Genomic DNA, 26735 nt, shown 5'->3' with positions numbered 1-26735 from the left:
TTCTTTTGGGGGGTGTTGGGGGGCTCAAGAAAAGCTTAATCTCAAGTTTTCGACCTCTGTTTCCCGCTTGCTTTTTTTACGGGAGTAAAAAATGTGAAAAAATGGTTTTTCCGCGATAACTCGGTTTCTAATAAAGTTACAAGGTCGAATCTGAGCTCATTTTAAAGCTTTTTTTACGCTCTACAAATTATGTCGTATGACATTTTTACGTATGATCGATTGTTTTCGAGACATCGAACGAGAAAGGGAAATAAAAAAGTATGAGAGAGATATATTTAGTTTTTTCTTTTTACTCATTATTGTCGTCCGAACTTGCAAAAATGCTTCAAATAAAACTTGTAGAGCGTAAAAAAACCTACAATTTTTATTTGTTATTTATTTTATTTCGTTGAAAATTACGCCTTGTAGAGCGCCTCAAAGTGGAGAGTCGTCGTCATCGCGTTAGCGGCGCGTTGGTTACGTCGATACGCGGCACCGAACGCTTTCGCTAAGATTTCCGACTTCATTGACGCAAATAAGTAACATAATAGGTGTTTTGTATAGGATTTTTCCCGCTCTACAAGTTACGTTCAGTGATATTTTGGCGTACGATCGATAGTTTTCGAGATATCGAAAGAGAAAAGGAAAAATTGAGCATTTTTGTTCGTTTTTTTCTATTTTATCGTTTTTCGCACACGAATCTGTATAAACGCTTCAAATAAAACTTGCACAGCAATAAAATTCGTAAAATGTTCTTATTTATTACTTTAATTTCGTTGAAAATTCCATATCGCACTACGCCTCAAAGTTGCAAATAAATCTTGCAAAGCCTGAAATTATTGTAGCTATTTTGAAACCGTCAAGTTTTCTTAATTACACTTACCGTTTCATTGAAGAATACATGAAAGCGTGCAGTTTTATATCTAAGTAACAATATTTGTGAAGTAAGTTTATAAGAAAGAAATACTTTATCGCTGACGCGATGGCGACGACTCTCCACTTTGAGGCGCTCTACAAGGCGTAATTTTCAACGAAATAAAATGAATAACAAATAAAAATTGTAGGTTTTTTACGCTCTACAAGTTTCATTTGAAGCATTTTTGCAATTTTGGACGACAATAATGAGTAAAAAGAAAAAACTAAATATCTCTCATACTTTTTTATTTCCCTTTCTCGTTCGATGTCTCGAAAACAATCGATCATACGTAAAAATGTCATACGACATAATTTGTAGAGCGTAAAAAAAACTTTAAAATGAGCTCCGATTCGACCTTGTAACTTTATTAGAAACCGAATTATCGCGGAAAAACCATTTTTCACATTTTTTACTCCCGTAAAAAAAGCAAGCGGGAAACAAAGGTCGAAAACTTGAGATTAAGCTTTTCTTGATCCTCCCAACACCCCCAAAAAGAAAAATCCTGGGTCAGAATTATGTCTTTTTTAAATGTACATAGTGACTGGACTATTATTGATATCGCGAATTAAAGGGAGAGAGAGAGAGTGAGCCTCTAATCAAATTCCGTGTTATGTCCGTGACTGCGTGGTATAAGATAATAATAGTCACAACTGCATGCACTTTCCGGAGACCGGCACGTCGTCGATATCGCGCATGTACTTTATGCCATTACGCTAAAGTAGCCGGCTATCAATCGCGCATCTCATCGCGACTTGAGAGATTAATAAGTCAATTAATTTCGTGGATGTTTGCTTTCGATTGGAGTAGGTATAGGCGAGCTCCTATGCGTACAGCTATTATTTCTGCAGCGTACAATTTATCTGTAATTTTAATATTAATTGCTTTAATCTGTATCTCTATATATTTTTGTATACTTTTTACATTTTTACTTTTATCTTTCTTTCTATTGAAAATTATATGTATATAAAAAATATATATATTTTTCAACGTGTACATTTACTTTACTGTACATTTACTTCAAGTGATCATTATTATAGCACGGTTTAACGAGAGTAATGGCCTTCATCGGCTTCGCTATTGCTGGTATTCGATTTTAGACTGTAGAGACTTGAAAACGCATCAATAACGTTACGATTCTTCTTCCTCTCGTTGCCTCATTGATGTGCAGCACAGAGAGAAAGAGCGACAAGAGCGTTCAGCGTTTCGACCTTTTGGGTGATTGCCAGAGAATGTCGGACCTGACGACGAGAGCGCATATAATTCTTTTCCAGTCCGGAGGTACCAGCGCTTAATGACGAAATATTTTGCGCTTCCTCTCGGTTCAGCGAAGTGTTGCGTTGCTCGGGAAACTCGAGCGTGTGTTTCCGCATGCATCAATTTGCCGGGATAATGATATTTATTTAAACATCCGAAGTGACGCAAACTGGTGTGAAGTTTCATCCTTTTTTTTCGCTTTACGTAATCGTAATTATAATATTTTTTGCTACTTCCTCATTACGCATATAAAGGATAATACGTTTCATACATAGATCATTTTTCTATGTATATTGCACAACAGGGTATAATTTACATATGTACTTGCATAATTTACAAATATTGTACGGAACAGTGTTGATTTTTTTAAAATAATTATTTAATTTTATTAACTTTAATATCGTTTAAATGCAACGTCATAAAAAAAATGCTCTCTCGATATTATATAAATTAATTTCTTCCAACATCTTATGCACAATATTACTGATATAATAATGATATTTACATATTATACGCACAAATTTTCAAGGTATAGCGGTATATAGGTTTTTAATTTTAATTGTTTTATAATTGCGCATCATCTAGCTTAACGCTTATTATGCCATTAATAATCGTGAGCGATATTCGTCATCGTTGAATTTCGATCTATTTTAGCGTCAATTTCCGTCCTCGCGTACTCATTAACGTACGCGATATTCGATCCATGCGGTGCGCCTTCGTAGACCTCGTATAACTCAAGTACAAGTATCCTAGAGCGCGAACTATAGATCCCACATTACGTAGCCAGGTGTACATCGCGGATTTGTCAATTATGAAGAAGGTCGTGGGGGTCGGCCGCGACGGGTAAGAAACTACAAACGTGTCCAACCGCGATCAGTCTGATATCCCGGCTGGCCCGTGGAGTACCGGACTCGCGCTGGTTCCCCATCAACCCCCTCTGAACTCTCGTCACTTCTCGTACTCGGCTTCGCGATCTTTCCGTTCATCCTCATCGACTTCCCGACTCCTAAACTCTCTCCTTCACGACGAGAGAATCGGACCGCTGGATCGGTACCGATCGCTCTCGCGAGGCGCGCGGATACACGAGTTCTTCTCTCTCCGCGAAGAAAATCGCCGCTTCGAGATGGGCATCATCTTCCTCGCGAGGCTGGCCGTGCGATCGATGGGCGCCAAGTGGCGGCATTCGAAGAGAGGGATCTTCAGAAAGTACCGATACCAACGCGGTTTCTACTGAACGGTGTCTCCCCGTGTTGCATTGCTCCCGCTCGCGGTCGTTCTATTCCGTTTCGCGGCGTGGAGAGCCGGGGCCCCTCTTTTTCCACGCTCGCGCGCGCTCGGTTCGCGCTTCTCGCCTCATTATGCATCGGCCGCGGTCACGGCGAGCCGCCGCGCTTGTTAAAGGCAACCGGGCTCGTTGAACCCGTGCGGTGACTGGTGAGGTGTGGTTATTCTCGCGGCGACGAAGAGCGGACCGAAACTGGTTCGTTAGTCACCGCGCCACGTCTTTTCGCCCCGTTTGGCTTCATCCCGTTCCGGCGACTTCCCCTTTTTTTTCTCCTTTTCTCTTCGATTTTCTCGCGCTCGATCTCGTTTCTGTCCGGTGTCTTCGTCCTCTTCTCGTCTCACGTCCGTCGAACTTGGCGAGCGGCCAACTCGTCTAAACTCGACTCGCAGTAATATTAGTCGCTATACCGTTTCCCTTCCGTTTTCACGTATTAATCGCTACCCACCACTCGGGCTATTTCCACGCTCTGTCATTACCCAACTCGAGCGATAAGCCGGATAAAAGCTGCAGATAAAATTGCTCCCGCTATCACGTCGCGCGAGCAGGCCTTGTGTGATGGCGGGGTATACAAGCTACCGTCCGTTCGAAGGAAATTCGCCAACCGCGTAACCAAATATATCGATGAATCATCCTGTCGACGTCCGTGTGACTTTCGATAACAATTTTTACCGGGAATCACTTTGGACACATCTGCCGATGTCTGTCTGATACCACGCAGATCGATCGCAGAGCTCACGTCGATTGCCGATCGACTGGTAACCGGCGTTGAAGCTTACCTTCAAACACAAGGCGCGATAGCTTTTTGTCGGACAGGGAATCTGTCTCACAGATTATTATCCCGGAGATAATATAACAATAACATTTCGTAACGGTGTATTCACGATGATGGAGTTCGAAACCCGAGCCCTGATCAACCTTTGCCTCTCGTCTCGCCCACTCATCACCAGGGCAAGGTACGTAATTTGTGACACTGAAAGTGATAAGCTCTTGAGTAAATAATGTCATCTGTTTTTTTATCCAAATTGAAGATGAAGATGATACGGAGACTCTCGAATTTTTTAATTTAAGAAAAGATTACTTGAGAGAAACCGATTGCGGACGAACAATAGAAGAAACCCCATTTAGGATTATTGTAAATGTTATAGTTGACATTATATTACTGTATAGTCGTAGTAACAAAATTGATATATCTTTATCAGCGAACACGTGTGATTTTTTATTAAATCATTCCTCGGTATCAGAATTTATTTATTAATCTTTCTCTGGTGGATTTGACGCACACGATACATTTTTATTTTATATTTTTAGCAAAATCAAGCTAACGAAGCTAATGAACTCTCTAAATTTTTTGGAGTGGGAATACTGCCACTCCAGTGAGATTTCACTCTTTTTGGAGTGAGATCTCACTCCAAAAGAGTGAAATCTCACTGGAGTGGCATTATTTCCACTCCAAGAAATTTAGAGAGAAGTTAATAAATACATAAAAGCAACATTATTTTTTTATTTTTAGATCATCTGCATTAAATACTATATTTACTTCGGAAATAACGTTATTATAAATTGGGTAAATTATTGTATAAATTATGTAAATTATTTCGATAAAATGTTAGTTGCACTTATTATTTTACAAAACTGATTCGCCGAGCAACCGATATATTTCCACTCTAACTTTTCAGGAAGAAAAAACTGAACAATTAACTCTCTGGGAAAGTTACAATTTTGCAGTTAAAATATTTTTCATATAAGTGTTATCGACATAGTGTAGTTATTTCTGTAAGATTTATGAACGATCAAGGGTAAAAAACAAGCACGGCAGATATAAAATAGGGGATGAAAAGTTTCACAAATTTCAGCGCAGCCCTCCCTCTTCCAAATCTCATTTTTCTCAAATCCCATCTTTCGTCTTGTTCGCAGGTCTGCGGGGTCCATAGGCGCGCGCTCAGCACCCAGCACGCCCGTGCAAGCTGCTCCCGATGCACCGCAAGCCGGGGGCCAACAATCGATCAGCGGGTCCCAACTCACCGTGGCCGGCGCTAGCTATCCTCCGCCTCCGAGGAGCCCCAGTCACGCGGCCTTGAAATGTAACGACAGGTGAGGCTCCCCGCTCTGTCGTAAAGATCGCTCGGCGCTGCTGCGCTTGCTATAACACGGATTTATGGCCGTGAACCTGATGCGAGCCGCGTTTCTTGTTCATATTGTCTTAAGATTGGCGTGTATGCACGTTATATACATTACAGGTTTCTATATAAACAAATCGAAAACTAAAAAATAGGGAGAAAGGTTAGTCAAAATTATAGATATTTATTTTAGGCGAAAAGATTGTAAATACGACATATAAATTATGTATTATAGGTTTCAATATTTAATTTATTTATAAATATTAAAATATCTCATTTAAAAAAAAATTATTTTTTTTTTTTTTAAAGAGCGACAACTTACTTTGTAATTATGTCCTCGGGGCGGCATGCAAAAAACCGCTCTCTTTTTGCCATTGATCCTCGAGTAATATTCTGCTCGCGACCGCGACACGTGAAAATAATGAACGATGAATAATTTTGCATATATCTGCATGAGCATTTTATTAAAGTTATTGATATCGTTATTATTTTCAACTTTGCTTCCGCAAGTCAGATGATTCGCGCGCGTGAAATCGTTATCGGTTCTTGGAAATTATCAACGGGCAAAACGACGATGATAACGTCACACCTGCAGAGAAATTGCAGAGAAACGCAGACGGGAGGGAGGAAGGAAGAGGGGGATTGTGATAAAAAGCAAGATTCGATACGTTTTTGTGATAAGACGATCTAATTAATTTATCTGTCTGTATATGTGTTGGGAAATACGTTTTTACGAGATAGCTGACACATCATAATTATCGAACGCCGCTATTAACTACATTTATTTATGATCTCCAAATATTATTACGGTACACTTGCCATAATAATGTTGGCGAAGTCAGACTACTTTTTTGTCGGCGTAACTTAAACAGAAGACTCGTAAAGGAAGTAATTTTAGAAATACATGCAATTAATCAAAGAAAATATTCTTTTTTTATTACTTTTATTTATTATTTTATTATTTTATTATTTATTTGTTATTAAGCTTTTAAATTTCGAATGCACCCGAGCGAATTATTTTATTACAGAGTAAATAATATAATTTATTAAAGAGTAATACACGCGAGGAAATTGACGATTGTAAAAAGTTCTTTTTTCCTCACACACGAGAAGTATCGTCAATTAGATTAGATTGCGTATTAATGAGACAAATCATATTTAGAAAATAATAACAAGTTCAAGTGTGTTTTGAATCATACGTTATTTTGAGCGTTCAATTACGTAACGTATTTTGCTTTTTTACGATACATATGGACCGATAAAGTATATTAATTCTAGTAGATAAGCTGAGACTTGCAAAACTAGACTTCCGCCGTTTTTCAAGGGTTAAAAAACCAAGCGACTCTTGCGAGGCAGGGCGCCGATATAGGCCGATATATTTTCATCGCATGCTTTAACGCTACATGCCGCGGAGTTAGACAGCACTTGTGGCGTTAAATCACATCGAGAATAGAATTGTGTTTTGAAACAGTTCAATCGTACGGGAATGTTTTGCGGCCATTCTTACAATAGCCGCTCCATGCGTGCCGTCCGTAAACGGTTATTACGGTACAAAGCGTGACGTCGCGCGTATTATCTGGGTGAAATTGCCTTTTGTGCGCTAAACCGTCTCGATATACAAGATGTAAGTATCTCGTTGTTCGATCGTCGACAACACATTTTTGCAGCCCTTTCCCCGAAACAAAATTAAAAGAATCTTTCTTTGCGACGAATAACAAAGTCTTCACTCGGTCCTTCTTCGTGGAAAATTTTTAAAATTTTTTTATACAAGCGTGGTATTTTTTTGTACATCCTTTACACCATTAAAAGTGATTTATACGGTTTCTTTGAGTGTTTATCAAGTCCAGCTCGACTCGAAACTTTTTAATTAAAGAGATCTGCGCATCCACTTTTTTTCTAGAGATATCTTAACTCTGGCGAGAGGCATGGAGAGAGAGGCAGATATTACACCGATAAATATGTGTGTTTACGATCCTTTTTTACGTCAAGTCCTTATTAATATTCATCTATCCAACGCACTATACATATATAAACCATGTTCTTATAAAAACTAAATGTATATTCTTCATGTACATTCATCCTGTAGAGAAGTAATCGTTTCACTAATAAAAAAAAGGGGATTAACAGAGGTCAGTTCTGACAGCTGCCCGATGGAGATTAGAATCGTTCTGTATACAATGACATATGGACTGTATCGCGAAAGATAATCCCGAGCAAAAAAGCGTGCGCGCGTACAGTGACAAGAAGAAGACTCGTGATACGTCACGAGCTTTATCGAACGGACGTAGATGTGCAATATCGGAAGGAAAAAATTTTTTCCGTTTGTTTCCTGCCCCGCCTCGTGAACGCTTTCGCGGAATTATATACCGAATCGCGAGACTCGTGCCTGGGTGCCTCTGTCGATATTACGGCCTTCGATTGGGCTTTCGCGAACTTTATCGCACTCGAAATTTTTATCTGTTATTTTTATCTTGTCGCTCATTATCATTGAACCCGCTTATTGCATACTTCAGTTATTGTCAGGTGATTTTTTTTTTCATTTTGGTTCCGGCCAGCCTCTTAATCGAGCGAGATGGCACAACGGCCGCTCCAGACAGTCTCCCACGTGTTATCATCGTCGCCGGCAGCGGATTGTTAAGCTACGGATCGTACACCAGTTACGCGTTACGCCGCACGTTGGCTGGACGTCTTCACGTGCGAAAATCGCGGTGATACGCGACGCGATCGCCGAAATGAGTATCGGCGCGGTCGGTGAATCATATCGGGTCATTCGATTTTTTTTTTTTTTCAAATTTTTGCAATGCGGTACTTTAACGAAAATAAATAAAAATCTGATCGATTATAACTAATTTTTATCGTAACAAAGAAAAGTAAGACGAAGAATAGTTGTTTTATATTCTGTATATCTTTAGTATTATTTGAACTCGAGTGCTCGAGTTCAGGAATAATATGTGATTTTAGGCTGGTATTACGAAGGTATAAAATTTTAATTATTAACTTTATTTTTAATATTATTTTAATTATTAATTTCAAATATTTTTATTGATTAAACTAGCGGAAGGTAAATTGAGAGTTTTTGAGTTTCAAGTCTATTTTTTATAGCAAGAAATGTAGATTTTGATGACAGTAAACAATATATTTAACATTTAGTATATTAATTAATTAATTAATTTAATTAATATGATTTAATATTTTTTATATATTTAATATTTTCTTCAACGTTTTTTTTTGGAAGAAACAATAATTTGAACGGAAAATAATCTTCGTTTATCCAATAAAAAGTTGTTTTTTTTATGGAACAGCTGTACAAAGTTTCACGTATTTATTTTATCTAAATTATTTTATCTATTTTGCTTGTGTTGGAACTTTTCAGAGGTGAAGGCTTTCGTATTTTTTTGCGATACGTGAGTTTTGTCACCGTTCAGCATGGAACTGTGATCGAGAGCGATCCGTTGTACGAACTGTAGACCGGCAAAAGCGCACGCATGAGATTGTTTCAATTTTTGAAACGTGAAAAACAAGGAAATTCGACAAAAAATTCCACGATGGGAACTCGGGTGGAGATGTGGGGCAACGATTTGTGGAGTATCTCCGTTATGGGGAAAAGAAACAGGACGACCTCCGAAAAGACCAAATTTAACAAGTTAGCAATGTTTATTTTTTTTCCGTTTGCTTATTTGTTCGTAATACAGATTTCAATACAATCAGAGATAAGACGTATAGAAGTACTACAATTTTACTTGTTAAGTCTGTAATAAAGTTGAGGATAAGATATAATACAAGTGATAAAAGAATTACACGAATAATCTCTTATTTTCTTGAGCGAAAATCCAAATCGAAAAACTTCCCTTCGTTTTAATTTATAATTCGGGGCGCTAAATGTCTCGATGGTTCTGTAGCTTCAAATTAAATTGAAGATAAAGTTAATTGCAGATTAATCTGAAAGCGAAGTGTCTTAAGCCTCCAAAGTTCGTCGCAATTAATTATCGCATTTAATTATCATCGAGGAAAGACTTTTTAATCTCTCAAAACGTTCTGCGTGTTACACGGCCATATACAAAAAACGAGTTATGCAACACGTTAAAATGATGCAAACAGCATTGTCCGGTTATATGTTTCGATAATACATTAAAAAGATAACCCTTGCAACACGTACCGTTCACACACAGGTTATCGTCTTGTCCCCTAGAAGATCAGCGACCGTTCAAACGCTTGATATCCTTTTCCGGACTTGCATCCGGAATGTCGCAGGAAATAATAATATCTAATTATCGTTTGCAATGTGCATATTAAATTCGGATACGTAAGCGAGACACCAACGCACAGTCTCCTCTTACCTGATAGTAATCTTTGAAATAGTAAGGTAATTCAACTACGCGTAAAACGAAATACCAATAGCGTCGGGAAAAAGAGAAATGTTTCAATTGATCTTTTAAAGCCGCAGAAATTTCACGCGCGAACAACGTGTCTAATTTTATTTTATAAAAATGTATGTCACAGAGAGAAACGTATCTGGATTATGGATATTATATTACTGTTTCTGCGATAATTTTTATCTTTATGATTATAAATACCATCACATTTATAATGATAATTATTATTACATAAACAATTTTTATTTTTATGATATTGTGCTCAGTATTCAATTATATTAATTTTTTTACAACTAAGTAATTATCATAATGTTATTATTCAATGAGGTGTTCTTGGTGCAATTTTGATCTCAACGATTATTTTGTATTAAAAAAAAGGCCTCACGTGTCTTTTTAGATGGCCTCAATTTTAATTACATAAGTATCTCAAGTGATTTGACTTTTTCCTTATTTACACACATAAAAATTAAATGCATTCTCGCGTAATATTCAATATGTATGAATAAAGGTCTCCTTACGTTTTTGTTTTCTTCTTTCCTCAGTCACCTTTCGAAGCCATTGAGTAGGAGTACACTATCGATGGCAGCTGGCGGCGTGCAAACTCCAGCAAAGGTTAACAGATCTTCGTCGAGGTCGTCGCCGACGTCTACCAGCAGCGCGAGGCAGAAGAAGTTCCACAGGCACTTCACTCAGGTAGAGATTATGTTTAAATGGTACATCCATTTTCTCAGAGCCCACGATAATAATCGCTTACGAGAGGGTACGATAAGAGCTAAAAAAAAAAAAAAAAAAAAAAACGGCCCGCACAGATGTTGCGGGGGCTGTTCTCTTCCCAACGCAGCAACCCATTATCGTATTGCGATACTTACCTCGTCTCCATCCGGCGGACAGTTTGTTTAAACTATGAAGGATATGAACGTCAATGCATGCCTCTCGTCTACTTCAGAAAGGGTTAAAAGACCTAAGTGTTCGATGGGAAGAATGTATAAATTGCGAAAATATATCAGATTCGCAGTTTCGCTAATTGATCTTGATCGACGTTATTGTCGAATATGTACATATGTTTACATAGTAATAGTGTCGCGTCGCGAGCGGAATTATCAATATGAATGCAAGATGCAAGCGTGGCGCAATAATGACACCCTCTTATGTTTGATAAACAAAGTATCGCATGTCGACTTGAACAGAGTTTGTCTTCAGGGCGAAATTGTCACACGCTCAAACGAGGAGTATATACAGTAACTCGAGTCGAGCTGTCCCGAGCGTCAAGCGTGGCAAATAAAGCGTGTTCCTAGAAAGGGATCTGGATCCTAGGATACTAGGATACTTTGCGAAGAAAATGAAGCCTAGCTTCATCTTAACACACTAATCTTTACGACTATTTTGCGTTGCGTTTTCTGTTTGTGAATCGATGCGGTTCGTCGCATTCGAGCTCGTTTTACTATCAGGCAGTATCTTACAAAGATTAGTAAGACTCACGTGAATGGACAAGGTTGAAGACGACCCTCTCCTTTCCCCTTGAACCCCTTGAACGGAACTCCTTGAGGAAGGAGTTTTGTCGCGTCGGCGAAAGGGCAGTACCGACCTAATGCGTAGTCTTCGAAATTTCGCTATCAGGTGGCGGAGGACGAGCGCGTGCTGAATTACTACAGCTGCGCGCTGGTGGGCGACATCCTGCTGCAGGGCCACCTGTACATCACGCCCAACTACTTCGCCTTCTACAGCAACGTGTTCGGCTACGTGACGAAGCTGCTGATACCGACGGTGTCGGTGCTGAAGATCAGCAAGGAGAAGACGGCGCGGATCATACCGAACGCGGTGGCGGTGGCCACTGAGGAGGAGCGCCACGTCTTCTGCTCGCTGCTCTCGCGCGACTCCACGTACAAGCTGATGAAGCAGGTCTGGGACGCGGCGATGGAGCCGCGGGCGGCGGCGGACGACGAGTTGCCGGCGCTCGACACCGATACCAAGCTCCTCACGCCGGAGACGCTGCTGGTCGACGACTCCGAGGAGGTGAACGCCGAGGAGGACGAGTCGAGCATGTCCGAGAGCGGTACCGATCTTACGGCGGCCAGCAGATCGCCGACCGCCTGCACCGAGACCGACGGCACTTCCCCGATTATCACCAGGCCGAGTTTGCCACCCGCCAGGTGAGTCTTCCGTGTCCGACGTATATATAGATCAAATAAGAAAAAGGAAGTTCGATTAATTGAATTAATTGCCGCAAAATTTTACACGAAGCTATTGAAAGCTAACAAAAATGAGATAAAGTTATATGTAACAATGAAGTATGATAAGTAAGATCTTGTTTGCTTTCGTAAAATCGCAATAACGAAAAGGTCTCGATAATTTTATCAAGTCTCTGTTTTCTCTTAGTTCATAGCTTTGCGAAATGTGATACGTTGAAGTTATATTCGTTATTGTCGCTTATTCCGCTTATTTTTACTTTCTTTCAGGCTGGAAACAGTGATGTTAACGAAGACGCTGACACCGAGCAAATCCGACAGGCTGGGATCTCTGTTTACCAACGGGTTGAAGCCTGGCATGGTGATAGCGATACTGGTGGCTCTCTTGGCAGTTCTTTACGTATCGGCGGCTCTAATGATGATGCGTATTGACAGGCTGCACACCGCTTATTTAAACCACCCCCTCGTCTCGCCGGAACGCTTCACGCAGGATCGGCTGTTGCACTATCTTAACACGAATCTGGATCAAATAGTAAAGGTAAATTGTGCCCCAGGAAGTGATGGTTTGTGATCACGATGGATTTGATTACCGACGCACATCGAACTATTCGAATAACGCTGTTGCAGTGAAGTCTATTCGAACTTAATAAATAAATGTTTTTTAAATGTAATGTCTGCAAGTTAAATTAACTAAGTTTATTCAATTAAATTAAATAAGTCTTTTATTCCTTTAAAAAATAATTACGAACTGGAAATGACTATGTAATAATATTCGGCACCATTTATTGAGTAATTTATTCTTAAATTAAGTGACTTTATTGAGTTTTTATCTATTGATGGTTTAAATAAATTTTTTTATTACTTTAAAAAGTACAAGCTGGAAACACACAATAACTTGTATATTTTCTCTTACATTTCTTACATTATTTTACTTTCTTCTAAAATTAAAATAGATAAATTTATGAGTAATTCTGATTGCGTAATAGTGTCAGGTGTTTGGATTTTATCGATACTTGAAAATCAAAGATAATCGGGAAAGACCAGGTATGGTTGATAGCGGTGTCTAATCAAATGTAGTTTAAGTGAATAACTGTGTCATATTCCCTTGATACGAGAAAAATATGTTTGTTTGTAGGTGCGGCAGAGTCTGCAGACGCTATCGCAGCAGTTTGTAGCGATGAGCCAGGGTGGTGGCCAGGGGCCGGCCGGCGGCGTGGTGGAACCGGAGGATGCGCCGAGTTAGCCCTCGACGATGAAACGCGATTTAATTCAGCCAAAAAATAACTCCGCCGACGCGCGTAGCATCGCCTCGTGAACGACGACCGTATTCGTCGTCGTCGTCGTCGTCATCATTGTCTTCGTCGTCGCCGCGCTAGTTCGTCGGCGACCCGCGAGGGTCGATCCCACGCATAGTCTTCGCGCGATCGTCCCTCCGAATAGGAGTTATTGTTCTAGTACCTAGACTTCCGCGGGAGTTTAGAGAGGCAGCCGTGTCTCGTGAAACGAGAGAGATCTCGGGCGCGCATCCTGAGCGCGGGAATGAATATTTATTTTCGAGCGAACCTGGAGCGGCCGCGCGAATTAGAACTGATTGTGAGCGCTTGCAGATTATAGGTTGTTCTGACAGAAACATACATATATGCATAAAAAAAGATACCTCAGACACACACATACGAACACACATATAGAGAGAAAATCGAAGGTGAATGCGCGGCGGGCGAAGAAATTTCTGCTTTTTTTTCCTTTTCTTTTTTGAACTACTAGTCACGCGTGTACCTAAGTCCCGGGGTACGATAAGAGAAGCAGAATGAACAAAATGGTATATGTGTATATACATACATATAGTATATATAAACAGTTATATACATATAAAGTATCTATACATATAAATATAGATTAACAACGCATACTTCGCGATTACTTGTTCGTTAATTATGTATTTCGAGCTAGTCGGGCACTACTCAATCACCGCTGCTATATATATGATATATTAAAAAAGATCGACACAATGTTATATAGCATCACAAATGGGTAATCTTATCTCGATGTAGCGCGCGATACACGGCGCCGTGCGACGATACTTCATCGAGAGATGAAGTATTTACCGAGATATAATAGAGGAGCTCGCTTTCCTTATCCGCCATTAGCTCTTTCAGTACCTGCCTTAAACCTGCATTTAATAATGATACAAATGATATTTGGGAGATAATTCGTGGCGTTCTATGTTAATTAAGCAACGAAACTACAAATGTAAGCGTTGAATATAATTGAAGGAAAGAGTAACGACACCTCTCTATAGTTTGAAGCTTGACGGCCAGGTTCTTAAAAAATATACCCGATTCTCCTTTGTTATCGCAAAGTAGATTCTTCAATTAACAAAGCTTTTGGTTTTTTTTTTAACTTTTCTAATTGAAGAAAAGTGTGACTTTGTAGTTATTTGCTGACATCATTCAATGTGACATTATTTAAGTAAATCTCAATGTTTACAGACTTTACAGACCGTAGCGTAAACTATAATACATTACAAATAGAAAAAGGGATTTTTAACAAATTCAAATGAGAGTTGAAATGGACGAAGACTCTTGCCTAAATATTAGCATTTGCATATTTGTATTCCCACGACGAGCGTAAGGGAATATTTACTTAATGACAGTTAAAGTTAAGCGAACACACTGATGTACACCGGCTGTAAAATTGCGTTGATTTAACAAGAGGAAGGTGCTAATGTCCCTTTATTTAGTTCGGTACTGAAAGGGTTAAATTGCGCAGCTCGAATGGACCCGGAGATACGAGAGAAAGAGAGTGAGAGTGAGAGCTAGAGAAAGAGAGAGAGAATCCGTATTCTCTTGCGTGACTGTTCCTACTGCATGCTTTTGATTGTTTCTGGAAGTAAAGACGACGTATATCTTCTGGATCCGATCATGCAAGTCGTTTATGTCGAAAGTGACTCTATTTCGACAAACTATTTAGACAAACTTTGAGAATCTTGAAACGTGCAAGAGCATCGATTTGTTGTGTCTCACTTAATTTATTTATGCTTAATTGATCGTTAATAATTTATTTGATACAAAATGTGTGACTAAATTTATTTTAATTTTATTTATTTCTTGATTTTATTTTTAGTGATTATTTTTAACACACATCTAATATGCTTGTAAGATATATTAAAGATCTGAAAAACATAACGGGATCTATGTTAAATATTTTTTATAATTTTATAATTAGGTATTTATTCGAAACCTTGAGAAGGTTTTTTAGGAAAATGTTAAAAATTATTTCTACTTGGGTGAATTTTTAATTTTTAAACTATATTAATAAGAAAATTACGTTTATCGAAATTCATCGGCATATATCGATTTGATTAAATTCTGGACAGAGGAGCAATTTCGGGCATAAATGAATTAAGTTTGTCGCGTTTCAAAGCTTGCTGCCGTACTTTCGAGATGAACGATTCGCGCGCGAAAGTGCTGGCGAAATATTTCATCATTTACTCGAACAAATTCCGAAATCGTTGCACTTTCCGAGACGGAACGAGGAATGTTAAAAAAAGAAAGAAGCGTTATTATATTTGCGATTATAATATGGGAGACGAGAGGGTGGAGGTTTGACTGTGATAATAGGATCGTGAATGAGCGCTCGCAGAGGCACGACCGCGCTTAACTTTTTACCGCGCGTATCTTTGTTTCCGCAAAATAGAGAGAAGAACGTTAAGAAGAAAAAAAGGAAAATACAGGAAATGTGCGGTTTGTGTAATGTATTAAATGCGGCGCAGTAAGGAAATCGTTTTTATGGTTTCCTTTTTGCTCGGAAAAGAAGGAAGGAGGCAATTGATAAGCGCGATCGTTCTCCCTTCGAGCTCAATATGGGATCTAAGAGAAGTGCTGTTATATTAATTAACTATATTTATAAGAGTGTGTAAAGAGAGAGAAAGAGAAAGGAAAATCCCTTAAATGTTATTTTCTACGTTGGTACATTGTTTAATAATTAATTATACTGATGGGATATACAAACGGTATTGCGGTATTACTTTAAGTTTCGACCTTTTTATTGGACATTACCATTATTGTTACCAATTTTTCTGTTATCGCTTGACTACGTTAAATACGTTAATTATTACTCGCGCAGAGAGATGAAGCGAGTATAACGCGACACGATCAAACGCGACTTGACAACTTATTTATTTTCTTCCGATTTCCTCTCGAAAACATCGTGAAAACGTGGGACGGGGCAAGCAGTATTCCTTTCGCGTGTCCGGATTCGAAATGCGCGACTCGACTTCGCGCGCGATGAATATTCCGTCGGCGCGAAAACATATGCGAAAACAGTTTGGCCGTAAATAGAAGCGTATCGACCGACACGTGTCGTTGCTGACGACTCATTAAGAAGCGGAAGCGTATTTCCGATACACGCGCCAGAAAACGCGAGCACACGCACGAGAAGCAGAATTGTAAATCGCTTTGCCGGAAAACCTTCAAACGAGATTTTACAAGCCCGATCTGTTGTACATTGTCACACATGATGAACCCTTATTGGAACTTATAAAACACGATCTTTCGATCCACATCGCATACGTGGAGAGATCAGTTTTGAGACTCGTTTTGTCATCCGGGTAATGAAGTAGATTATCAATTAGCCGATGTCTCAGCGAGAACTGAACCGTAGATAAACTATCTGCAAAAAGTGGGGGATTAAAATGAGTCAACAACAATGTATTTAGCGAAATTAAAATCTCATTTTTTCGTAAATCGAAATTAGATTTTCAACTAAGGAAAATAAATTTTTGTTGGCTGTTTTTAATTTATATTGCGGACATATTGCTGGAATGAGATTGCTCCCTTTCAAGCATAGATAATTATAATTGAATAATGCTATAAAAATATATTTCAAGACATTATTTGAAACTTAGAAAAAAAAATAAGAAGATTATTATTCAAGTTTTGATAAATTTGATAGACAAATAGCACAATGTTTAAACATTTGACAAAGAATAAGGAAGATAATGAGGTTCTTATTATTCTTATTATTTTATTAGTTTCTTTTTATATAGTGATAAATTGAATCTGACGGAGCAATCTCATAACGGAAATCAACGACGATCGGTTGTGAGAGAAATTAGAGAAAGGACGTCGAGACGTTTTGCGAGGATCATATATAGCCAATAAACGCGACAGCCAAGTCCTGTGCCAAATTTGGTAAAAATTGAGTGAAATGTCCTTAACGAAGACATGCTTGTTCCTGTCGATTGTCGTGCGCTCGTACAGCTTTTCCGCCACATTAGGGAGTCGATGTTAAAAAAACCTGCTACCTAGAGGAAAAGTTATGCCGAATATCGAGAATCGTTTCGAATAATGAAGCGACAGTTATTGATCACCGATTTGTGATCATCCACAGGAAATTGAATTTTTGACGAAACAATTATCTGTTGTATAATAATTGTTTCCCGATACGGATAATTTCTAATTGAAAAGATTGTTTGCCGTATATTTTAGTATTCATAACAAACATAGATTTTAAAGAATTGTTAAATTTAAAAAATTGACAAAATTTATACAGGAAATTTACTCTGTAAAATTATGATTCAGATTTTAACTCGAATAGGCATATAATTTTAAAAAGTTTCTTTCAACTTGTTTTTATGATCTCTTGTTTTATATAAAAAATATATATATATATATGTTAAGTATATTCTGTTATTGGTAATTTTGTCAGTTTTCTGTGAGTGATAGCAGATCAATGATCACATCATCGTATGAATCTGCGACAAGAAGGGCATTTTTCCCGCGTGAACAACGCAACCTTTACGAGACCGCGATGAAGCGTGAGAGATGATGATTGAGAGAGAAAATGCGAAGCACACAAGACGATGAAATCCCCGATCCGGAAATTATTTGAAGCGGATGTTGCGTCAGTTAATTGTATTACGTAGTCGATAGTAATCTATTCCTCGTTCTTGTTTACATATGACTGCTACTTGCCTTACCATAATGTTTTTAGAAATTTTAGATGGGTGCTCAACACACACGGTCCGTTTATTTAAGGATATATACGAGTGTGTATGTGTTGCGAGATTGATGTCGAAGGAGTGCGTTTCGCGTATCGCCGAACGTGATTAAAGGTCTCTGTATATATTCGATTGGACATCTGAGATAGAAATTCTCAAATTCTGAGTAGCATATATTTACGATGGGCAGCTAAAGCAGGGATTGTTTTCTCTGTGCAATATAATATATAATTTACATCCTTAAAATTGTATATAAATTTCTATTATTGAATTTTCTTATTGCTTTTTTGTATGTTTTTTAAAAAAAAAAATATATATATATATATATTTTTTTTTATAAAAGTGTCCAGTTATTTATTTTATGAAACAGAAAGTAAAAAAGAAATTAGATAGAAAGTGTTACATTTTTCTTGAAATCTTTCGTCTGTGGAGCTTAATTGCGAAAGATATTGGGCGAGAGACCTTTAAACGCGATACTCAAAATGCACAATTGAGGGGAATATTTGTTAACGATGAAATTGCACGATCGCAAAGAGGGAAAGAGATTCGTGCCCGCAATTATCGGATCTCGCAATTATTGCGCGCACGCGAGGAATCGCGTGTGTGGCGGGAGAGAATCCAAAAACAACTACAGACCAATAATTTACTACGTAATTTGTGTAGCTCGATACACAGGATGCAAATAAATTTGTGAAAACATCAAGCCGTCGTACAAACATATATATTCACCTCACCCCCGGGTTACGTTCCGTTTCCTTCTACGCAGGCATTTCCCATTTCAGCGATTAATTTGCAGACTGACCGCAACGTCCACCACCCACGAGAGCCTGCGGTTTATCGAGTTAATTACCGCTGCATCGCAAGTCGATAAGATACGTCCGTCTAATTAGAGATTTTATTTCGAACGAATAATTTCAAATTAACTTTTTAGGATCAGAAGAACTGTATTTGTTGGCATTTTAAATGACGATTGCCATTCTACATATATGTCGCACCCCTAGAAGAATACTGTCACAACTCAACAGTTCACAATTTTCAGGCGAAAGAAAAAAGTTTAATTCAATTTTTTTGAATTGTGAAATAACTAACGCAATTGCGATGACGTTTGTTTTGTTATAATGAAACTTGTACTGTTTCTTGAAGAGGTCCGCTATGATTCACTTCTCAATTCACTTATGACTTATGACACTTTCATCCAGGAAACCACAATATAATCGGTTTAAAAGAATAATGACGCTGTCCCGTGCAACGATTTTCGCATATATAAACTTGTGATACTATTATAGCATATAAATAACATTTTAGGCATACTTTTTATGGACTTAACTCAAAATCGAAATTTTTTGAATTGATAGCAGGGGTGCGATGTCTTAAAATGTGAAGTAATAATTTTTTTTTCAGATTTGAATAATATGTACAAAGGCCAAGAGAAAGATAGTCGAAAAATTAAATTAATCATTAAAAAAAATCTATTTAAGTAATTTTTGTAATATTCGTAAATATAATTAAAGACATGCATTTTAAAAACACAAAGTTAATCCTATTTTTCTCTCGTAATAGAAAGATGTTCTCTGCAGTTTTGATGGAAATCGTCGAAATATTTTCTATTTCTCGAAAGTTATATTTGGTAAACCATTTCATTTTGAGTCATAAATAAATATAAATATTTAAGCGGTAAAATTAATCAGTTTTTCATTTCCGTTCATAAACATAGAGTCGCGCGTTTTGAGTTCATATCGACTCGTTCACTCGGAGATCTAAATGCTACACGCGATTATTGTCGTAGTGGGGACTTTGCGGTTACTCCGTAGAGGAAGCTGTATCTCATATAAGACGTAGCACGCGTTTACGAACGTCAGTGCGTTTGCGGTGTAACTTGTAAATTGATTGTCGTTCGTGGTTGTTCTGTTTCGCGGTTTCTTCAGCCGTTGATTTGTAACATAAGTGATTTTAAGGTAAGTTCAAGTTTTTGTCTTTTATATAATAAGCCGACTAAGAGAGATTGGAAGCAAGAAACGATTATATGGCTTAATGATAAAATTAATTAAACATATATAATAAAATTGATTGCTGCAACAGCATTAAAAGATGGCAAGCACATTTACGACCAATAAAATATGTACTTATCAAATCTTAATTGTATATTACAAATCGTTATGTTTTATATTAAAATTAATTTGTATAAACGATGTTGTTCAATGAAATTATTACCGATCTAATTTTTTTTTACATCAATTTTTAGATTCCGTTCCCTATTGGTTTTATCTATTTTATTAATTAACATACAAAAATTAGTCACGTATTTATATAATTATATATACAAAGAATAATATATATCAAGCAAACTATATTATTTATTATACGTTTCAAGTTAATTTCGTGCTAAACTGATTTACTTGAATTATTTAAATTTATTCACTTTTTATGGAAAAATATGAAAGATTAACCAGAGATTTAATTTTTTTTATCTCCATTCTCCGAATATCGCTCGCATTTTGAGATCTTGCTTATCTATATATATCCGTCCCGTTTTAATTATTTATAGCATTATTGGTGACAGTGCTGTTAATTATATTATCAAACTGAGGTTCACTCGTAAAAAGACCAAGACATCTCATTCGATTACGATATCACGAAATACAACTCGCTTTCAAAACAAGACGAAGAAACGTTGTGGCTTGCGCAACACAACTTGTTCATCAAATAAGGGGGGGGGGAAATCGTTTCGAAATACCGGTTTCATTTCTACAACCGGTATAATAATAATGTATACGAGTGGTTTTCACGGTAATTCACCGGATGCTCGAGAATGTGTGAGCCACGCGCGGCATGTATACCGCGATACAGGTGGAATCCCGCATTTCACCTGCGCGGTGATCCGGCGATCCGGGTGAATCAGCGATCGAGGATCGAGGTCGCTTGACGCCGCCGCTCGATCGATCGCCCCTTTACGGGACACGGATTACGCGGATTACGCACTCGGAATTTTTTCCGAACTTTTATGCAATGCCACCGCGGGTGAATCAATTACGGATACGGACCACTCATGCGATCCGACAATGAGGACACATCCCGGTTACAACCTCGCTGTAGCCAATACCTGGGAATGAGGTTGCAGAATTGCGATCGATGCACAGAATCATACTTCATTCACTTCCGTATATAAAATCAATATATCTTTAACATGACTGTTGATTTCTAATAAGAAGATTCATATCTCTCTCAACACATGTACACAATCTTGCGTGGACATTTTATTAAACTTTAAAGTAATTATAATATCACTGATAATTTAAAAAATTTAGGGATTAGAGTTTTCAGAGAAAGGACTTAGTTCTCCAAATTTCCAAATCACATTCTGTTTTAAGAAAATAAATTTTTATAAGTTAATATAATCTCGTAAGACATTTTATAATTTATCTGATCTCTTCAGATGTCATTCGAGGAGCCGCTGATAGTTGAGGCGGTGTACTTGTACGAGAAGGAGAATGCCGAGACCCATCGCACCTTCAATTTTGAAATGGTCCACCAGGATCCCGCGGTTCCCGTCCTCCGACGAGGACAGGCCTTCCACATGGCTCTGAGATTCAACCGCGAGTACGTGGACGAAACCGACATCGTCCGGCTGCTCTTCAGCTTCGGCCCGAACCCCAACGTGCTACGTGGCACCAGGGGAGTGAACACGGTCACCAGCCGGGAGACTTACCTGACCGATTTGGAGGCTTGGGGCGTTCGCATGATCGGCGCTCAAGACGGGGATCTGTCCGTCGAGGTCAGAAGTCCGATCGACAGTCCCGTCGGCGTGTGGCAATTGAACGTGGAGACCAACACCCTCGGTAGAAGACAAGCGCCGAATACTTACAGCTATGATAAAGATATCTATTTACTCTTCAATCCGTGGCTGAAAGGTACGCAAGCTCAATCAACAACAAGCAGGACGTTTAAAGATATCGCGGAATTTGAATCTGATCGTCTCAGCGATAGATCTGACAATCTTCCAAATGATTGTTCTCATTTTTAAATGATTATGAAATATTTAAAAAATGTAATTAAATATATTCAATGTAATGTAGAGGATTTGGTGTATATGGAGGACGACCAACTGCTCGACGAGTACATCCTCAATGACGTCGGGAAGATATGGGTGGGTCCATGGGGTAGCTCCCGTGGCAGAGAATGGGTATTTGGGCAATTCGACGCGTGCGTGCTACCGGCTTGTCAGTTGTTGCTCGAGAGATCCGGTATCAAGGCGATTTCCAGAGGCGACCCGGTCAGAATGGCTCGGGCGATCTCGAGAATCGTAATATATCCTTACTTTATTATATAGTTCAAACTTATTTTAGGATTGGCAATGACATTCGAATTATTATGAGTTTGCTCAGAATTACAAGTAATCTAATAATTCGGTTTTATGATTATTAATTAAATCAGGATGTATCGCATGATTAGTTATTCTTATTCCAACTGAAATAATTATAGAAACGAAAGTATCACGACGTTTAGTTTATTTTCAAACTCGGCTATATATAGCACTTCATTTTTCACTTAAATAATTATCTTTAAATCGAAATCAAGTACAATTTCCTTTTCCACTGTTTTCAGGTAAACTCTAACGACGACAAGGGTGTGATAACCGGCCGCTGGGACGGCGATTACAGCGACGGCACCGCGCCGTCCGGCTGGACCGGGAGCGTGCCCATCCTCGAGCAGTTCTGGGAGACCGGCAATGAGGTAAAATACGGTCAATGCTGGGTCTTCGCCGGGGTCGTCACCACGGTGTGTCGCGCCCTGGGGATCCCGTCGAGAGTGGTGTCCAATCTGGTATCGGCCCACGACGCCAATGCCTCGCTATCGGTGGATCGTTACTACGATCTGAATAACGAGGAACTCGAGTACGACCCGAACAACCCCATGGGCGAGGACTCCATCTGGAATTACCACGTGTGGAACGACGTGTGGATGGCGAGACCGGATCTCCCCAAGGGTTACGGAGGCTGGCAGGCCATCGACGCCACTCCTCAGGAACACTCAGACAACTTTTATCAATGTGGGCCGGCGTCGGTGGAGGCCGTCAAGGAGGGTGCCGTCGGTTACAATTACGACGTGACCTTTATGGTAGCGTCCGTGAACGCGGATCTAATGAGATGGAAGGAGGACCCGGAGAGCGACCTGGGATATTCCAAGATCGACTGTAACAAGTATCAGTAAGTACACGGTAGTTTTGCGTTCGTTGAAAATAACGTTATATTCTTTGAGGAAAATCGTGAACCGGATAATAGATTCTTTGCCAATATTTGTTAAAATATTATACTGAAAATGTGTATTGACAAATTACTGTAAAATATACTGTATTACAGAGAAAATCACACATCATTTATCGAAATTTGATAGGATTATATATTTTATCTGAATTTAAAATGCAAATTTAAATTTATGAGTTTGTCAAACTATAAGTTTCTCGCACCGTTGAATATTACCGTGACAAATAAGCAATTATTTAATCAGCACTCTCGCGCGGAATCGTAGAATAATTAATGCCCCTCGAGCGCCTGTCCCAAAGAACATCTCTCTACGTTTCATTCGATATTTTTTTGTGATGATTTCATTCGGCGATCATTCACGCGGTACAAGCAAATTTGTCGCGGACGGAAATAGCTATGACAGCTATACATATGAAGCGTGAAATGTATATAAAAGCGAGTCGGACGTCGGACGAGCCTTTTGCGCTATTTGCCGATCCTGCGATTCGCAATTACATCGTCCTTCGACGAGTCATAAAGCATGTATTATTGTGTACTCGCGATTTCCATATGATTTCCGCGACGCCGAGGCGTATCTACGCCGGCGAACATTAGATAATGCGAAGCGCAAGCATAAATATATGACAGACTTATTGACGGTCGACTCGTTTAAGTTGCAAACGATGAACGTCTCCGCGTAATGGATTATATGTCTATTATTCCGCGCACATTATTGTTTCTCACGCCTATCTCGTCGTGGGAGTGTTTCCAGAAACTCCATGCTTATATTCTTTCTCTATGATTTTTAGTACTAATTAATAATCCATATGTTATGTATTAATTATCAAGTCATTCCATATTTCTCACTTTCTTCCCGTAAAAAGCAATAATTGCTGATCCTGAATAATAAAAAGAACCTCGGCACGTTTCGCGCATGCTGAAAATCAAATGCAAAAATCAAATTATCTTCGCAGCATCGGCCGAATGATTCTAACAAAGGCGCCGTGGATCTTCGATCCTAATGGAGACAAGGATAGACAGGACATAACGTCGGTTTACAAAGCCAAGGAAGGTAAACGATGCAAGCAAATTGCCTTCACTCCGACGATCCATATTCTATTATAAATTTATCCCTAACACGACCAGTGAAAGTATTTGGAAATTTTCAGCAAAATTTGGATTATATTTCCATTATTTGCAATATTAATTCATAATTCATATGTTACGTTAATTCGAGTCACTCCATAGTTTTCGTTTTCTTTTTACACGACTGACTGTATATATAAGCTCGATTTATCTCTGACCGACTTTTAGGCACCGAGGTCGAGAGGTTGACCCTGTACAGGGCGGTGCGCAGCACCGAGATGGCGAAGAGATTCTACTCGATGCCGTCGCCGGGTAAAGAGGACGTCGAGTTTGATCTTATCGAGCTCGAACGCGTCAATATCGGCGAGCCGTTCGCCGTGACCGTGAACATTAAGAACAAGTCCGACGAGACGCGCACCATTCAGGCCATCCTGTCAGCCGGCAGCGTTTATTATACCGGAGTTAAGGCGAATCTGGTGAAGAGAGCGTCCGGCGACTTTGTGCTTCAACCGAACGCCGGTGAGAATTGTTTTTTTTTTCTCAAACGCTCACGGCAAGAGTCATTTAATGCTGCTGGAAATAAATGCTGCATTAATGTTAGAAGTAGATAGGCAAAACGGTAATTTATGTCAAAGCGCCGATAATTCTTGACTCGTAATTAAGTAATCGAAGCTGATCGAAGGCTTATATGAGTTTAATAGACAAATGGTTTTTTAATTATAATGTTGTAATGGGATTTTAATCTATAAGGGAACACGACGTTTACAAATGATTTAATATTGAAAATGAACAAAGTCGTTAAATTTATTGGCATTAAATTCGCAACGTTTAATTCGTTTTATTTCTATAACTAATGCTAATGTTCTATCATCAACGAGAAAAGCGACGAGATTAGCTTTGGTTAATTTTGTTTCCGGAATTCCTAGATGATGATATATAATTTAATGGGCAATCACATCAGCGAATAAGAAAAAATCGTGTAACTTATTTTTACTGCGTCGTTATCTAACTTCTTTGCGTTAATTGCCTCAAAAATAAACTACGCCATCTGTAATGTGTAACTTTTATGTTTAGATCATAATTCTCAATTTAATCCATTACAGTGGAACAATTAAGGCTCAGTGTGACGGTGAACGATTACCTAGACAAGCTAGTGGAGTATTGCATTATGAAGTTATATTGTATTGCCACGGTCAAGGAAACCCGGCAAACTTGGGCAGACGAGGATGACTTTCAGGTTTTAAAGCCGAATATCGATGTCAAGGTATTGTATATAAGAAAAACCAATCAAACTGGGATTTTTTCGAAATATAGACCACGTTATTTATCCAGTTTTCACACGTAAAAATATCTGAAGATTTTTCTCTCACTAAAGAATAAACTATCTCCGAACTATTTCTGATGTTGTAGATCGAAGGTGAACCAGCAGTTGGAAAACCATCGACCATCACGTTGAGTTTTAAGAATCCTTTGAAGAGGACTCTGACCAATTGCCAGTTCAACTATGCCGGGCCCGGTCTCTCCAGGAACAAGACCTTGGCCTTCAGGGACGTCGGGCCTGAGGAGAACGTTTACGTGGAGCATCAGCTCGTGCCGCAAAAGTCCGGAGAGCAAAAGATAATCGCCACTTTCACTTCGAAAGAATTGGTCGACATCACCGGTTGCGCAACCGTTGACGTCCTTGATGCCGAATGAATGGCTATACGTGATATATGATTCGAGTTCATTTTCAAATGTAACATATATCGCTAAGAAAGCCAGTTGCATCCATGGTTGAATCATCCGATCAGCGTGATAACGTAGATAAGAATTTCGGCTACGTGAATAATGTTTAAGCAACGATTTTTACAAATTTGTCTCTCATAAACAATTTGTCAATTTCGAATGTTATTTGTAGTAGATATTAATCACGGTACGGTCTCGCTTTGCGTATACTTGGCGTAAGACACTATATATACTATATATGTGTCTCTCGATTTCAATAATATATATAATAATGAGACTTTATTGAAAATAGTACGTATATGAAATTGAGAAGAGAAAAGTTAGCATCGATCTAACGTGCCGAAATAAATAGTTCAACCTTTTTTTCCTTCCAGTATTAACCTTTTTATTGTTATACAGACGTTTTACAGAGTTTCTTTGTTACTTTGCGGGAAAAACTTTTCGACAATGCATTTTTTTTTTTAAGTTTTCGTAAGTTTATATATATAAGGCAAAACGTCCAATAAATGGATATATCTATAAAATACAATCGAATAAAATACAAATACAATAAAAAAATATAACATGTACAGG

At 38.6% G+C, this 26735-nt stretch overlaps 2 protein-coding genes across 5 annotated transcripts in view; both read left to right on the top strand.

The window, feature by feature from the left end:
• The window catches only part of LOC143893162 (uncharacterized), a 66851-nt gene extending 48037 nt beyond the window's left edge, over positions 1–18814 (top strand). For 3 of the 4 annotated variants that reach the window (XM_077398209.1, XM_077398208.1, XM_077398211.1), the window contains 5 exons: positions 5349–5525; positions 10467–10617; positions 11521–12074; positions 12381–12648; positions 13246–18814. In XM_077398209.1, the coding sequence (XP_077254335.1) occupies positions 5349–5525; positions 10467–10617; positions 11521–12074; positions 12381–12648; positions 13246–13353 (1258 nt within the window). In that variant the 3' untranslated portion in view covers positions 13354–18814. The remainder of the gene's footprint in view (positions 1–5348; positions 5526–10466; positions 10618–11520; positions 12075–12380; positions 12649–13245) is intronic. The other variant, XM_077398210.1, reaches the window with a different exon arrangement.
• Positions 18815–19931: 1117 nt separating this feature from the next.
• On the top strand, positions 19932–26731 carry LOC143893160 (hemocyte protein-glutamine gamma-glutamyltransferase). The gene is made up of 8 exons (XM_077398205.1): positions 19932–20066; positions 21545–22019; positions 22185–22411; positions 22714–23315; positions 24326–24423; positions 24666–24956; positions 25541–25701; positions 25848–26731. The coding sequence occupies exons 2-8, from the start codon at positions 21545–21547 to the stop codon at positions 26130–26132; spliced, it is 2139 nt and encodes a 712-aa protein (XP_077254331.1). The 5' UTR covers positions 19932–20066; the 3' UTR covers positions 26133–26731.
• Positions 26732–26735: the final 4 nt, after the last annotated feature.

The sequence above is a fragment of the Temnothorax americanus genome, unplaced genomic scaffold (assembly GCF_048541705.1).
Source record: "Temnothorax americanus isolate GAGA-0224 unplaced genomic scaffold, ASM4854170v1 Scaffold12, whole genome shotgun sequence".
Classification (NCBI taxonomy): Eukaryota; Metazoa; Arthropoda; class Insecta; order Hymenoptera; family Formicidae; genus Temnothorax; species Temnothorax americanus.
This window is presented reverse-complemented; position numbering and strand designations above follow the sequence as displayed.